Genomic DNA, 16,658 nt, shown 5'->3' with positions numbered 1-16,658 from the left:
TCCCTGACCTGTCTGATCTGCATATTGGTCTTCATGATGCTGGTTGTTCACTAATGTTCTTCAACAAACTCTACTAGGTTTCATTTTATCATAAGAAGCATCAAGATGAAGGGTCATTGCATTTTAGCACTATGAATGAATGAAAAGAGTCTGCTTTTTGTGTAGAAGAGGATGTTATTTTTAGAAAACAGCATAAATCCACTCATGCTGAAGTTTTCAAGAGCATCTGAATGGATGCTGTGTGAACATAAGCAACTAAAAACAAACACGTTGCTTCCTCCTGACCTTAAATCTAATGTTAGTCAGGAAAAAAAGGTGTAAGGGTGAATATTAGGTGAAATATTTCTTGAGTTTGTTTCTTGGCCAAACAGCGAATAGTGGGGGACCCTGTCGGTATTTAGTTGTTTCCCCATCCATCGCAGCCTTCTCCTCATCTCAGAAGTGAGTGATGCGGTATTGAAACCATATGCCAGCCAAAATTCCTCCCGGATACTCCCATCCCGTCCGATCCCTGCAGTCCTCCACTTGGCCATGGAGACATGGCTGTCACGAGGAGGGGGCTCCAAACCAAGCTTCCTGTGTAAGATCTAAATATTTACACTCCCAGTAGTGCCGAGTGGCGAGGCAGAGAGATCTTGATGTTTTGGGTTATGTAAAGTGCATATTTAACTGATTGTCGTCATTGGAGAATTTCTTTGAACAGATTTGCTCACGTATTCTTTATCGTCTTGACACAAACAGGGAAACAAAAGTAGACTAAAGGTTTTTCATTTAGTTATGAAGTTATATTGACTCTGAGGCAAAAATGACAAAGTATGTGAAGTTGCATAACAACCCATTAGTTCAAAGTTGTTCCACTTAAGCTCAGTAAGAAACCTGCAAATTCAACCTTCCACTTTGTTGTTTTTTACATTAGTTATGCCTTCGCAGACAGCCACTGAAGATGGTCTGAACAAACAGAAAACACAGCCAACAAACTATTTGCAGAGAGCAGCAGTGAAGCAGCACAAAGCCAACCTGTCCTACAAATACATCTGTTTACCGTGCAGATGCTAGAGTCATTAAACAGAGCAGGCGAAGCGAAGCAGAGGTAAATTGCCTACCAGGTAGCCAGCCAGGAGCTTCTATTTGCGGCGCTGATTCAGAGCCCAGTTTTTGGTACCAGGCGGCAAAAACGGACCAAGCTCTGCATAAGATTTCAACCGATTTGAGGTATGGATGTTAAACCTGTTACAATTCAGTTGTTTGCTTTAATTTGCAGCGTTGTGGCTGACATTAAAACATTGCAGGTCCTACAAGATGCACAGGTGTAATTTGTCCTTCCCTTGCTGTCAGGTTGATCAGGTGCATGTAATCTGGGATGTTGTTAAACTAAAAAAAAACAAAAGTTGTCCCCAGGTATCCCTATGATCTGAATGATGAGTCATAACTCAATGTTAGATATTTAAACCCTGTATGGGGATTCTCTAAATAAACTAAAGCTAGATGTGTCTGATTGATTGTAGGTTTCAGAGTTTTTTCAGACGAATTTCATCATCCAAATTTAATATGGTTGCAAACTACTGAAAGGATTTCACTCGGGTTACCTTTAATAAAGGCTATTTTCCAAAACAAAGGCCAGATTTTTGAATTCCATGACTGAAATATGTCTTTCTATCAACTAATTCTCATACCTGCTTTGTGGATTTCTGCTTCTCTAATTGGTAGGTGTCTTTGCAGTTTGCAACATGCCATTCAGTTTCCAAGTTTGAAAGATGATTTAAACGTTTTTTAGTCAATGCATTTCTAAAGCTCTGGTAATTGCTCAATAACCTAACCCATCTTTAACCTTCTATGCCACTTTATCCCTGACCTGCCTGCTGTCAATTCTTCTAAGGCTTCCTTAACAGATTCCCTGACAGGGACAATAAAGTGTTTTCTGATCTATTCTAGCTGCATTAAGCATTTTTCAAGCTTCTTTAAGAAACAAAAATCAACCTATTGGATCAAATAAGGACAGAATAGCTGGTTTCCAGTGGTAACACATTACTCACTACTTTTCCAATCAGAGGATTGCTTAGGTGAGCTGAGGGGGATTTTCTGCCATTAAGTCACAGTCCCTTCTGTTATTGCTGCCTGCAGGCGCCTCTCAGCTCCAACATTTTATTCAGCCTGGGCTTCTCAGTTCCCCCGATGGTTCATCAGTCAAATTAGGCAGGGATCAAACCAATATTAAAAGCAGAGCCATTGAGCACCAGCTTTAGTCACACAATAAAGCCTCACAACAGCAGCTTAGCTTTAGGCACCATACATTTGGATTACAATTACTCAGCAGGTGAAAGGTGGCTGTGCTATGGGCGGATTTCATTTGAAACGCTCGAAAAAGCTAACAAGATGAGGATTATCCTTTTGTCATTACATCATCTAGTTAGAGGAGCGAACTGGAGTTTAAGGATGAAGTCACCTGTCATAAAAAACCCTCTGAATATTTAGCAGCCCTGTTCAGCATGATTATCCACTTTAAGGCGCCTTGAAGGAGGATCTGTGCAATTATTTATTTTTTTACAGGGAATTTTAAAGTCTGATCAGTGTACCTCCTTTATTATGTTTTCAGGTACAATTCATTTGGTTGCACCTTCATTAATTGTTCCTTCTCAGTACAATTAAATGTCACTTTTGTGATCTCCTTAAAACAAAACACCATATGAATATATAAATGTGTAAAAGATATTTTGCAAGGATCTAGACAGTATGAAAGCTAAATTTTACTGCATCCCTTTCATATTGTCAAGCACAAACATAACTCACTATAAATAAACATGCAACTTTTCGGAGCTTAAATGTGTGTCCAGACCCTCCCAGCACCAGAAATCACCTACATAAATCACAAAAGGAGGTATAAGATTCATCCTCCTTCAATCCTTAAGGGGAAGCTGTAGAGAAGATAAATCAAGGCCTGAGCTGCAGCTTCAGTCTAATAGAGGCTGATTACATAGAGACCCTGCAGGGGTTGAATTCAATTTATCAAGTACTTCAAAAGGAAATATTTTAACCAGATCAACCATATGCTGCAGGTTGGACATAATTCATGCATCCACAGAGGTTATTCTCAGGTCAGGTTTGTGTCTTTCTGCATTCACCGTCACCATGTGTGATGAGATCTGTGAAGGGTTTATTACTGACCTGTTAGGCCCGGCCCTCTGGATCCATCCTGCGGCTGTGTGGATCGGTTGCGATTCTGGTGCCGCCGTTTGCCCCCAGTAGAACGGGTTGAGCGGATGTGCACCTCGCTGACCTTGAAGAAGGCCACCATGAATGGTTGCTTCTCCAGCGCACCGTCCCGCCCTACGAGCCCCGCGTCTGTACAGCTGATGGTCTGCCCTGCTCGGAAAAGGAAGCAATAGTCAGATACATTTTACAGGCCTGTTTTGTTCATTGGAGCAGACTGACTCTTATATACTGTAGAGATAGAGCGATACATCCATCAGGTCTTTTTTGTTATTTATTGAGACTTGTGAATCAATTGTTTTCACTGTATCATTTCTTTCATGTAAATGGAGGAAGATAAACCAACATTGCCTTCAAGTCTGCCTTCAGCAGATCGGTTAGACTAATTTCAAAATAATTGGTAGCTCTATTATGTTCTGTTTTTAATTGACATAATTAAAACCAATGGTGGGTAAAACATTTGAATCTTCACTGATCTTAAATCACTCTGGATGAAACCACAGGTTATAAAGCTCTTAAATTGTGGGTTTCTTACCGCTGCTGGTCTCTACGCTGACCTGCAGGCCCAGGTTATGCATCGGACTCATCACCCAGAGGTTGCTGGTCGCAGTGATGTCAAACTCCAACCATCCCTCCTCAGCAGCCCAAAGCCTGCGAGACTCAAGAAGGAACAGGTCTGCCTCCCTAAGGGAAAAAATAAAACAAAGAAACAAGGAAAGGTGAACCACTGTTTCAGTCTCAGCTTCTAACAGGTTTTCTGCATCCTTCTATTTCCCATTACATCCAACCTGCTTTTTGTTCCTCCTTAAGAGAATTCTCTCCAGTACCTGAGGCTGCTGCCACCGCCATACTAATAACTCTGTTTTTTTCATCTAGTTATGTGTTTGAAATAATAATGCTGCCCCATGTAGGAGGGTTGCTAGGATTGGATCTTGGTCCAACTTGTCTCTACATGGAGTTTGTAGTCTGTGTGTTCATGTGAGGTTTCTCTCTGAGTACTCTGGCTTCCTCTGACATTCCAGTGCAATAAAAAAAAATTATACCCACGTCTCTGCTGACTATAATCTGCTTTGTGTTCAGTAGGTGATCTCACTCTAACATCCAATTTTTAAAAAATTAATAATTTGCCTTTTTCTGATGCTGTAAACTCATATTATCCATGGCAGCCTAGTGGTTGAGGCATAGAGCTTGAAAATCTGAGGTTCTGAGTTTGATCCCCACTCCCACAGACTGCCACTCTGGGTCCCTCTGCAAAACCCTTAACCCCACACTGCTTCCCGCGACGGCAGCCCACTGCTCCCCAAGGGGATGGGTTAAATGCAGAGGGAAAATTATCCAATGTGAGATTACTAAAGTTAAATTATTATTATAATCATTCCAATCAGATTAAATTGTTTCCCATAGATCTTTGAACAACCGGCCAAAGCAATTAGCAGAGTTGTTTATTAACAAGGTGCATTTACTTTGTTACAGTAACTAAGTAATGTTTTCAAGGATTTGTACTTTATTATAGTGGTTTTTACTTAGATTTTGTTAGATTAGATAAATAAAATGTCACTTTTACTTCTTTACTTGAAATTATGAGAAACTGTTACATTAATTTATCATTAATGTATTTATTTTATGTGGAATCTGCATGTGAACGGAAGAAGAAAACTGCTCTGTTGCTCCTGGTCCAAACTCTCACTGCTCGGTGGTTTTAACACACAACATTGGTTGTTTGACAAGTTTTTTAGTTATTTAAGTATTACTCTTTAAATACAGAAATGTTTATTTCTTGTATTTCTCTAGAGAGGGGGAGTAAGTTATTTACACTGTTACATTTCACTGATATTGACCTAAAAGATTAAACTAAATGTTGACACTTATGTTTTTCTCTCACTCTAAGACAGAGTGGACACATTTCACTGAATTGTTTTCTCAGTTTTCAACCACTAAACCTCCACTATATGCCCAAGGGAAGAGACCAACCTATTCTTAAGTACTACAGTACTAAGTACTTTTACTTTCCCAATTACTGTGAGCAATTTTCAGACCTTTACTGAAATACTTATCAGTGACGTTTCCTTTACAAAGTAATATTTTGATAAGGTATTTCTACCTTTGCTTTGATATATTTTGAGTACTTTATACACCATTAGCTCTTATCATAATTCAGTATTTACCAAAAAAACCTTTTTGGTATAGGTTGGATTCTCTTTTATTGCAGACCTGGCCTTAATGTCCATCTTTCTGAGGGTTTGAGAAACATACGTGATTAGGATGCATAAAGCTGCATGTATAGAAACATCCAAAGAAAATAAAAAACAATCCACTAGAATTGGTTTCCAAGTTTGAAGACGTTTTGCTTCCCATCCAGCAAGCTTTTTCAATTCAAAATGTCAGGTATAGTCTGGAGTTCCAGGTTTTTGCAGGTTTTTACAGTAGCTGGTAGCTACACCAGTGTATGGGAACATCATTTACTATACCTGTGTGCGAAGGATCCACAAGGAATGTGCCGCACGCGGGAACACATTTTTTCCCGAAGTTTTTAATGAGAAGCAAGAACAGAGGAGATGTAAGGAAAAGGCAGAGTGCGGGTGATAAGAGGGCCCGTCCTCCCACTGTCCCATTAGAAGCAGTAATAACACAGCAGCCTCTCTGTGGGACCGTCCTCCCAGAGACGACATCAAAGCTCCACAATCATCCAGGTGTTCGCAGAATGCCCCTGCAGTCATGTCTCTGCAGCCCCTCTTTATTGGTCTTTAATGAGAGTGTTTCTGACAGCTTCCGTATAACCCCCTCCCCACACACACACACACACACACACACACACACACACACACACAGTTTTCCTGATAGGGCATTTGCTCCAGATGGGCCAGGATGCTGACGCTGCCGTTTAGTCGTCGTCACACAAAGATCATGTGACAGAAAGTCTCATCATCTGAGATTCAGGGAAACTTTGACCACAAACTGAAAAACAAAATCAGTTTGTTTTGGGGTTTTTTTATAAGGTTAAAAGAGCTTCTTTTCAGATATCTTGTTAGTTGCTTTTTCTTCTCTTATTTATCCAAAGTATGTACTGTATGTACTGTAACCAAGGTAAAAAAAAATCAGTGTCTTTGTAAAAAAGGTACAATTTTAAATCTGACAAAACTTAAATATAAGCCAAGTTTCTTGAAACAGTGGCTCATTTTACCGCAATCATCTCATTTTTAAAGTTGGATTAGATTATTTACAGAGCTAACCACAAGTTAAACGCACTATGATGGGTGAAAAAATGGTTGATTAGTGGGCAGTGGTTGAAAACAAGCTGCCTTTTCTCATGTCAGATCTGCCACATTTTTGGCATGGTAATCTCTTTTGAAGCCAATCGAATGAAAAGAACAAAGGGTGTGGAGCTATTTAAATGCTCTATCATTAAAGTTCGGAGCCAAAAAAGAAGTTAGGACCGCGGGAAAAGTTAATATGCTTCCTGCAGATTTGGTGATTGCAAAATTACAGTTAAACTAAAAGCATGAAATTAGGATGTAAATCAAGTAACGGCCTGAAGGAAAATTATTTTTTACTTGCATTTTTTCCCACATTTAAGCCCAATTAGGTAACCAACAAACGAACTTTAAGACGAGAGTGAGTGTAGAGTTGTTAAATGTAATTAGGTGCCTATTCAATCACTAAGCTGTGAGGCCTCCAAAAAATCTCCCACATATAAATGATTGAACCTTCAGGGTGGGGGGAGACACACTGAACAGAGATGGCTCTTTCCAATTTATGAACATTTTCACACAGAAAAATATAATTGGTGTTTCTTTTTTCTTTTATTCTTTGTTTTGTTTAACATGGAACTGTTTTTAAAATATATTTTGGGCTAAAGAAACCTCTCTAAAGATAAATAGAGAAAGAGAAATGACTGCATAATTTCAAATATATCATAAATTCTCTTGATGTTGTTTGCCAGTGAGTTGACTTCCTGAAACACCAATCCTTTTTAGAAACCCTGTTTATCTGCCCCGCAGAGGTAAGGTAAATGTTTGACATGTATCAGCTGTGGTTATTTAGAAGATGGGCTGTTCTGAAGGCCAAGCTATTTCTGTTAAAAGGGGCTTTGCATTATAAACATGAGATGGAGCGCTGCTCTGCACACAGGAAACTTTAAAGCAGCAGAGGTTCCCTCAGAAAAAATTCTGTTGTAGTCAGTTTTTTGCTGATATCCTTTCAGTTTTGGAAAAAAAAAACAGGCAGCACCTCTGCAAAAGTTTGTGCTGTATGTGTATAATTCTTATAATTAAGCATCAATGTAATTGTACTCCACTGAATCTTTTATGATTAATTAACAAAAATTAACAAGCAAAAATCTACTGAAAAGGTTACATTGGTGCTAATAAAATTCTAATATGATCAAATTTATTTTGATGCTCTTAAACAAAATCATGTGTAAAACCTCTAACACACCAATAGGAACAACAAGAGAGTTGATCGGAGAAGCAGCAGCGGTCTTTATGGAAGAATAGCTATATGAATGTGATATAAGAAGAAAAAGAACAGAGGTTATAGATAAAGGAATGCTGTTGCTCCAACAAAACCTACAAGCCATGAGAAAGCAGGCATGAAAGATAGAGACCAAAGAGAAACCTTTTGGGCAAATTCTATGCAGTGGCAGCATCATGCTGTGGGATTTCTTTTCTATAGCAGAGAAAGTTGGAAGGCTCAGATTTGACATAAATTTGAATGGATCAATAAATAGGAAGAATAGAAAATAAAGCTTGGTAGAGGCTGCAAAGTATTTAAGACTGGGTTGGAGAATCAACTACTACATAAATCAGAGCAACAATAGACTTGTTTGGATTAAAGCAAACATCTTTTTAGAAAATCATGTGTTTCTAACAGTAATATAAAGTTTTAGAGGTGTGATGGATCCTGCAAGGCACTGAATGTTTAAAATTTTGCACAACCATTCTGTTTTTTCAGATAGAGCAGAAGTGATTTCAACCATTTATTATTGGAGCTCTCTGCATGGTTGCTTATTCTAAAAGTAGCCTAGAGAGAAGAAAAAAAATTTAATGGGATTTTGAATTGTATTAACGAGTTATAAAGGCCAAAGAAGCAAAAGAAATTGAAGGTTTCTTTGTGTGTATGAGCTACCTGTCAGGGTGCTCCTTGACCACTTGGTAGACTTTGAGCAGGAAGGTGTCGTTGCGAAACACCTGGCTCACGCACTCCTTGTAAAGTCGAAACTCTGCTGCAGTGATGGCCTCGCCCTCTGGGATCTGCGACAGGTTGAACTTAAACTCCTTGTGGTGACGCCGGTCCAGGGAGAGCTCCCTGTCGTGCTCCACTGTGGGAACGGAAACACAGAAATAAACAAAACCTGTAGTTTACAACTCATGCTCATCATCAACATTTCTTTTAGTAGCTTTACTCACAGTCCAGACAAGAGTCTACAAATAAAACCAAAGTATATATTGCAACATATTTACAAACAGGGATTTCCATTTAAACATGCAGTAGAGAATGATGAGGGGATATGATTTTCGCAGACGCTGCTCTGAGGTCGACCGCGGAAGTCTTTCATGCATGTAAAACATGTGATTTACACATGAACTCTAATAGGTTTTGAGGCTTTCTCTGCCCCAAAATAAATCCTGGCTATCATCAGTTTGAGCAAGTGCCTGCAACCTTTCTCAGCGCCAGCAAACCTAGAGACATCCTGCAACCACTTCTGACAATGTGAGAGGAAAAAAAAACACACCCTCCTGTGTCTCTAAGAGCAATATAGTCCATAATGACAACGTGTTCTGAAATGCAGTGAGTTGTTTTCATATTTGAAAGCCTTAATCCCTCAGCAGAGACGGTAAAGTTTACACAGTGGAAAGGAAATCTGAGTAAAAACAGGCATGTTGTGTACCTTTCTTGTTTACAGGAAGACTTGAAAAGGTCAACCCTACATCAAGTTAAACCCACATTAGAATGCTTTGACTGAGGAGGTTCTCATGCGCTGCATCCCGCCGGAGACACAAACACGCTATCATCATCTCTAATCCAGCTTCCAATCAGTGCAGAGACATTCAGTAATCTGTGGTTTCCCCGCAACCGACTTTAACTGCAGACTCACAGAAAGCTGTTCCGCAAGCTCAGCTTTTCACCCAATAAAACTGGTTCTGAACAGTTTTGGGATTTCACACAGGGTCAGTGCTTTTTGGGATGCAGTTCTGTCATTTTTCTTAGTGAGAAAGTGTGAATAAACTATACCACTCTGAGGCTGGAGGGCTTGGTTTTGTGTGACCAGGAGACTAAAAACACTGGGAAACTACTCACTCGGATCTGCGTGAAACCAACATCATCTGTTTACCAGGAGCCATAAAGCATCCTAATTAGATATGCTGGAGTCCATTTCTTCAGTGGAGGTTTGTGTGGTCGATTCTGTTGGCCAGACTGAGCAAACTACCCCAGCTGAAAGCAATACTTGGAAAACATTAAAGTGTCTTCCAGAGGAATTCACACCAGTGGGGATTTCTGACATTCTCACAAACTTAAATGGATTTTATTGGTTAATAGTACCAAACAGTGATGCAATGTTTTAGGATTAAATATCTGACAAGAACAACAAGCAATTGTGTTTAACCTTAAATATATCTAATAGGTAAACAATCAACATGCGTAGGCTTATCTTAGTGCAAATACAGCTTCTTTGTAAAGGTCCTTAGAGAGTCTCTTGAGAACTTTGGTGAGCTAACCCTGCAGATCGCCCAAACAACGCCATTCCTAAGGTGAAGCAGGGAGCTCTGAAAGAGTTAGTGGGGAGGTAGATTAATTTTACTGCAAAGGAAAATGAGATTGGAAATCTTTTTCAAAGCAGCAGAAGATTTGTGGCTGTGGTTAAGGGTGACCATCCAGTAGGGGAACAGCCCAAACATACCAGGACTTCAATGGCATAATTCATATCAAGGGTCTTCAATTCCAGTCCTCAAGGTGTGGTTTCCTACACCTTTAAGATGTGTCTCTGCTTCTACAAACCTGAATCAAATAGCTTATTACCTTCTCAGCATGCATTCATGTTCTCCAAAGTCTTGCACATGGCGTGGCATAATGGCAGAAACATATCTGAAGGGTGCTGGACACCGGACCCCGAAGACAGGAATTAAAGACTTATTACTTAGGTCAATGTATGTAATGTTTTAGACCTATCGAGAATCTGTGGTAAGATTGTTCAAAGACACTCAAAAGAATCACCAGATAGACAACAGATATGCATCTACAATTATTGAAATAACTGACCTTAAAGAACTGACAAAGGGAAGGGGAAGTGGCATGTGCAGGGGAGGCCTTGTGACCCAATTTTGGAAATAAAGGCGCCTTCTACAGTGGTGAGAATGCGCTTTATTTGCCCCCTTTTTTCCTTTCTGCCCCTGCCCTACAATGTCTGTGCACGCCAATGGGAAGGAGATTATATACAAATTTTTATTTGTATATGTGAGACATTTTTCTTTCATTTCAAATCTTTAAGTTTTTAACATGATGAAATATGGAAAGGTTCTCATATACAGTTTCAGTCGCCATCCACCAAGGACAGATAACCGTCTTGCTGATACGGTCCCAGTCTTACAACACATAACATTTATAATGACACAGCTGAGACCCCAGTGAGAACATTTAAATTTGCGCTTTGGCCAGACTTTTTAAAGTTTCTGGTAATTTTATGATGCAGAGACCCACCCTGTACGGACCAGTGACACGTTCTGCTCCCAGAACGTGTCACACAGGCTAAAACTGTGTACATGTGAAAACACTGGAACTAGTCAAGCTTTCAGAGAAGTGCCAAGCCTGCCTTGGACCCACACCCAGGAAGGTCAAAGCTCCCTCTCTCCTGAGGCATTTCCAACTCTCACGAACTTGGGCAAAGAACTGTAGACATGTCATTCAAACCTTTCATGCATAATGCATTTCTCCTTTGCTAAAAACGTGGTCAAACCAAATTTTCATCACTGACACTTCTCAGTTTACGCCTGAGCAACGTCTGCCTCTCTTTTGCACTGCTAACGCTTTCCGTTGGAGCGCAGGAAACCACCAGTTGAGAATGAGATGTTATTCACATCAGCGTCACTGAGACTTCTATCAGATGTGACAGTGATCGTTTCATCATCTTACTCCAAAAGCTGCCCACACACATGCGCGCACACACACACGCGTCTTAGGGACTGTGTGTGATAACAGCTCAGGTCTTGTGTTGACGGGTAGATCGATCTACAAAGCCTGTGTGTGGAGACCTCAATCAGAGGTCATGCTATGCTAAATGACTTTACAAGACTCATTGTGCACCCTTGGGCTTGAATACAAACAGATTGAAATTTTATACTCCCCCTTTTAACATTCTGGGGCTCTCTGGCTAGAAAGCACTGATAAGCTCTGGCCTTGTGAGAAGAGTTTCTATAGATTCATCTTACTGTCAATGTGACTGTTTAGAACTGGACAGAAATGTAACAAAAATCCAAACAAACCACTATTTAAACATAATCTGGTCTGATGTATGGGAGCTGGTTTAAAAAGCTCCTACTAAAAGCACCACATTGATAGCAATCTTTGGGGTTTTATGTAATATTCACCACGATGGACTGGCGACCTGTCCAGGGTGTACCCGCCTCTCGCCTGTAGACAGCTGGAGATAGGCACCAGTACCCCTTGCGACCCCAGCAGGGATAAAGCGTGATGGATAATGGATGGATGGAACATGCACCTATGCATCATCTCCTGCTTATAAATGTACACTGCTGATCAGCTGGCTGATAGAAGGGACACTTTTTATAACTTTTAAAAGGACTAGGAATAGTTATGATTAGAAAGCAACAGACAGTAATGACTTGGAAGCAAGAAGAGGACCACCTCTCACTCTCAGTAAGTTAAAGGGAATGCATCATGCAAATTCCTATTTTTTAGCTCTTAACGGTTCTATGTCATACTTTATTTAGTCTTGATCAAATATAATTTTTGGCACCAAGGAGTATTAGTTTTATATGAAACATTAAGACAAAGTCCAAGACCTCTCCCAGATTAAAAAACACATTATAGTGACACAAGACTATAGCTATATTTTAAGAGCAGATTTTAATGAGAAGAACATCAATCAATGGAGAAAGTGAAATCATCGGCCACTCATTTTTCTGGGAGAGGGAGGGTGCTCAATGCACTCCATTTAATTTTAAAGAAACCACACAAAAATGCAGCCTTGCCAGCACTCTATATTGCTTATAGTGGTGACAAAAGCAAGAGCTCCAGAGCAGAGACGAACCAAAATAAATATTCAAGCAAAGAAGGAAGAACCTGTAGCTGGCACTACTTAACCGACAGGTCCACTTAATTAAGCTGAGTCGACTCACTTTTGGACGACTTGTAAGTTGAACCCCCTCTCCTTGCGGGAGGTGGGGACCGGCATTATAGATTTTAACCAATATAGATTGGTTAAAAAAAAACCTACCTTGTTAGATTGTTTTTTTTTTTTGTCCAAAAGATTGGTTGGACACATGACTACCAACCAGATTGTTCAAATTCAATCAATTTTGTGGCTGTATTGACCAATCTGTTTTTTGGGTGTATTACAGTAACCAACCCAAGTATGGCTGATAGAAAGCGTTCAATACACTATGATGGCTTCACTTTTCAACATGCATTGCCAATATACTGGCGCCATGTTCATCTTCTGCTGGTAAATAAACGTTTATTTAAGTGTTTAAAATAATGTTAGCATAACAGTGAGTACTGACACTGATTCGAAGGTACTGGGCATCAATATTGTATCATTTCAAATATGAACGGTACACATTCCTACCCATGATGTGGCCTTAAGATACCTAGTGCACTGCAAAAACCATCTAAAAATGAGAACAAATGTCTTAAATTAAGTGTATTAACCATTAATTTGAGTACGTAAATAAGATAATTGGCCAATGGAACGAGTATTTCTAATCTTAAAATAAGATAATTAGAAAATATGTACCTGAAATAAGACAATGCAATTGTTTTCTTATTTTAAATGTAAATCGTCTTGTTCCATTGGCAAAATGTCTCAATTACCTCCTCAATTCAAGAAAAAATGCACTTATTGCAAGAAAAAACTACTTATTTAGATTTCAATTTTTTGCAGTGTGATATCATCATCTTTTAGAATTTCCTAAATGTTTTAAAGGCAAAGTAATTTTAATTTCAGGAAACTTTTGAGTTTGTAGAAAGTGTTAAAAATGTTTTTAAATATTTCTTCCTTTTTGATTCTCGCATTGATCAAACAGAAATAAACGTATGCGTGGGGATTGGCGGCCTAGTGGTTTAGCACATTGCGCTTGAGTTTCAGGGGTTCTGAGTTCAAGCCCAAATCCCACAGACTGCCACTCTGGGTCCCTGAGCGAAGACCCATAACCCCAAACTGCTCCCCAAAGGGGACGGGTTAAACGCAGAGAGTTAATTTCGTTGCTCTGTACTTGTGACAGTTTAATAACAATAAAAGCTGAAAAAAACAAAGTATAATCCTAAAGGATAAAAATAGAAATAGCTTAATATGGTTTAGAAAAATTTGTTATTTTTCTTTGGCTGTAAAGCAAATGGCAAAATGTGGTTTAAACTGTACTATAATTAGGTAAGTTGTCTGTACAGACTATGCAAAAACAAAAAAAGGACATGAAGGCATGAATGATACCATCTCAAAATTATTTGGTATGAAACCTCAATTCACTGACGCAAAGGAAAACCTTTGAGATGCAGTCCGTCAAAGGCAAATATTCGGTGTTTGCTACCACATACCGGGTGAGATGGATCTTTTCATAACTGACAAGTCCTGGGAAATCATTTGTCTCAAAAAAAGCAAGCATAAGTCAAACAAAATCAAAAAGGAGGATTTATGATCCCCTAATGAAGATATCATAACAGTTACTTTAAATTTCCTGAACACATCAACAAATTTTCTGGTAATTACAGAGAAATAGTTTTATTTATTTATTTTTTTAACTCAATCCAAAGGGGAAAACTGTCTTCCCTTGAATGAAAAATGTGTATGCAGATTTCATTAAGGCTTAATGAAATCCACAGGACACGTTCCTTTAACGATTACTTTCCACTAAAGCTGAACGAAGCCTCCAGACACTCTGAGCTCACTAAAGAACTCACCGGCCTGCTCATCAATCAATCATTTTGTTAATTTCTGAAAAGGGAGTCTTTCTAAGCAGACAAACAATTAAAACTAAAAAATACAAACACACACTGTGTCTCCCATCTCACATTATGGTGGGTTTTTATCACTGCTGCACTGTGCGAAGCAGCCTGGGAGCCGAAGCCTTCCTGGATAAGTAGCATTCCAGCTGTTTCTCCGCCTTCTCAGCTTGAATTTCGATTAAAATCCACTGAGGGTTCGCATTTAAAATCAAAAGGAAGTCTTCACACGGTGCGTGCAGGGAGCGTAACCTATGTGCTAACCCACCGTGACGTGAGTTTTAAGACAGGAACACACAAAAGGGAAAAAGGGACCATGGTTTCAGGATGATCCAGGGAGGAGTTCACTGAAATAAACTAAACACGTCACATACAGAGTAATTATACCTATTCGTCAAAATACATGAATTATAGAGTTCAGTGAAACATTTAAATATTTTGCCTTTCATTTTCAACACCATGAAGGCAATAAGTGGCAGCCAGGCCAACCATGAAAACTGGCAGCATCAGGGGAATTTCTTATGATTCATTTCAACATGAGTGATATCATCTGCTATGTGAGGGTCAGAGCGACATACGGGAAGAAAAGCAAACTAAAAGGATAAGTGAGTAAGAAAATGAAAGCAAGCAGAGATGCCTTCTTGATAAGGACAAGAAAAAAAGAGAAAACACGTGTTGGGAAAAGAGGATGCTTTAAACTGGGTCTTAGAAGGGGCAAACGAGGAAGGAGAGGAGAGTCTCTCTGGGCTGCAGTAGGAAAGAAGAGCACAAGAAGAGAGTGAGTTGGAGGATTTGCAGATTCCCTTGGACATTTTGACAGTAGCTGTTCTCTCGTTTCCACCTGCGCAACATCTGGCTCTGCCGTCTGCTCTGCTGCTGCTGTAGGTATCATAGCTACCCACACACACACATCCACACACACGGTGCAAGGAAGAGTCTGAGAAACGCTGCGTTTCCATATGGCTCCTATTAACAACCTACATGTAAAGATTTATTAGCTGAAAATATCAATGATTTAAAAGTTCATTAGATCATATTATTAATCCTAAAATGTCATATGAATCTATATCAGCAGCCACCGACTTACTTATTTGGCCTTTATTTACCCAGAATGCGGCTTCATACATATATTAATATAAAAAAATACACTAGAAAACACAAGTCAGAGTCAACAAAACAGCTGCAACGTCCAGAGTAGCAGCTACAATCTTCACAGGTCGTTACATGCGCTTTCAACTATTCTGGAGACTAAAGCCGAAGATCAGTCCATGACCAATGTGAAAATAATAAATTAACATAGTCATACCAAGTGTTAATTTGATTTAAAAAACAACAACTATGTACTCTAAAGAATAGTAAAATGAAGAAACAAGTTGGGTTTATTGCAAAAGCTTAATTGTTTACACAGATTAATCTCTAACCAGTTGTGATTTTTCTTAGTTAGATCAGAAAACAGCCAAAACCAACAAATCTGTCTACTATTAAGAATTGGCTAAGGGACTAAATTCACCCTTGGAGTTTGAACTACCAGCTCACAATGACAACAGCTTTCAGTCTGGGTGATATTTTGGGTTAAGAAAGCTCTCATTTAGCAGCTTTCAGTATGAGGGAGGTTTAAGAAGCTATTTGTTAGAAAATTCTTTTTGCGACCAATGTCAAGACATGTTTTATGGTTAATTCAGGCTAAAAAGAGCCCAAAACTTTAACAAGTAACAGAAAGGATTTATGGAGTACAGAAAATTTGGCCTGGTTTATCCTTTTGAGCCAGTTAGCAAGATTTTTGGAAGGCTTAAGATAAAGACCTACATACCCCTACACATAATAGTAACTTGCAAATATGCTGCTCTGACTTTATAAAACACACAAAGGACTTAACTCTGTTAACTCTGATTTCTTAAATACCACTAAACCCATATCTAACAGCATTTGGTCTCTAACACATAAGAAGATGTCCCAATATAAACGTTGCTTCGCTAAATAAGAGGATGGTGATAATATTTTTAAGATATTGTTTATATACAACGTTATGCTATAGCTCTTAAAGGTTCCATATTATGCAAAATTCACTTTATAAACATTTTGTAGCAGTCATATGTGTCCTGAAGCCTTTGTCTGAGGCTTACAAATGAAAAAAAAAAAATCTCCCCTCTCTCAATGCCTTTCTTCACCTCTTAGCTAATGAGGGCTGTTTGAAAAGCATTCCCCTTATGATGTCATCAGGGGAAATAAGCTGTCCAGAGCGGTCTGTAGAAGCCCATTGGTCAAGCTCCGGCCTTCAT

The 16,658-nt window shown here is 39.2% G+C and overlaps 1 protein-coding gene across 1 annotated transcript in view; it reads right to left on the bottom strand.

Annotated features, from left to right (window-relative positions):
• Positions 1 to 16,658, bottom strand: part of LOC107098545 (bone morphogenetic protein 6-like) — a 62,399-nt gene that overhangs the window by 15,208 nt on the left and 30,533 nt on the right. Inside the window, exons 2-4 of the mRNA XM_015396283.1 lie at positions 8,332 to 8,524; positions 3,743 to 3,891; positions 3,163 to 3,360 (exon numbers count right to left, since the gene is read on the bottom strand). Of these exons, the coding sequence (XP_015251769.1) occupies positions 3,163 to 3,360; positions 3,743 to 3,891; positions 8,332 to 8,524 (540 nt within the window). The remainder of the gene's footprint in view (positions 1 to 3,162; positions 3,361 to 3,742; positions 3,892 to 8,331; positions 8,525 to 16,658) is intronic.

The sequence above is a fragment of the Cyprinodon variegatus genome, unplaced genomic scaffold (assembly GCF_000732505.1).
Source record: "Cyprinodon variegatus isolate N-32 unplaced genomic scaffold, C_variegatus-1.0 Scaffold788, whole genome shotgun sequence".
NCBI lineage: Eukaryota > Metazoa > Chordata > Actinopteri > Cyprinodontiformes > Cyprinodontidae > Cyprinodon > Cyprinodon variegatus.
The sequence above is the reverse complement of the archived record's forward strand: the minus strand, read 5'-3'. Positions and strand labels throughout refer to the sequence as shown.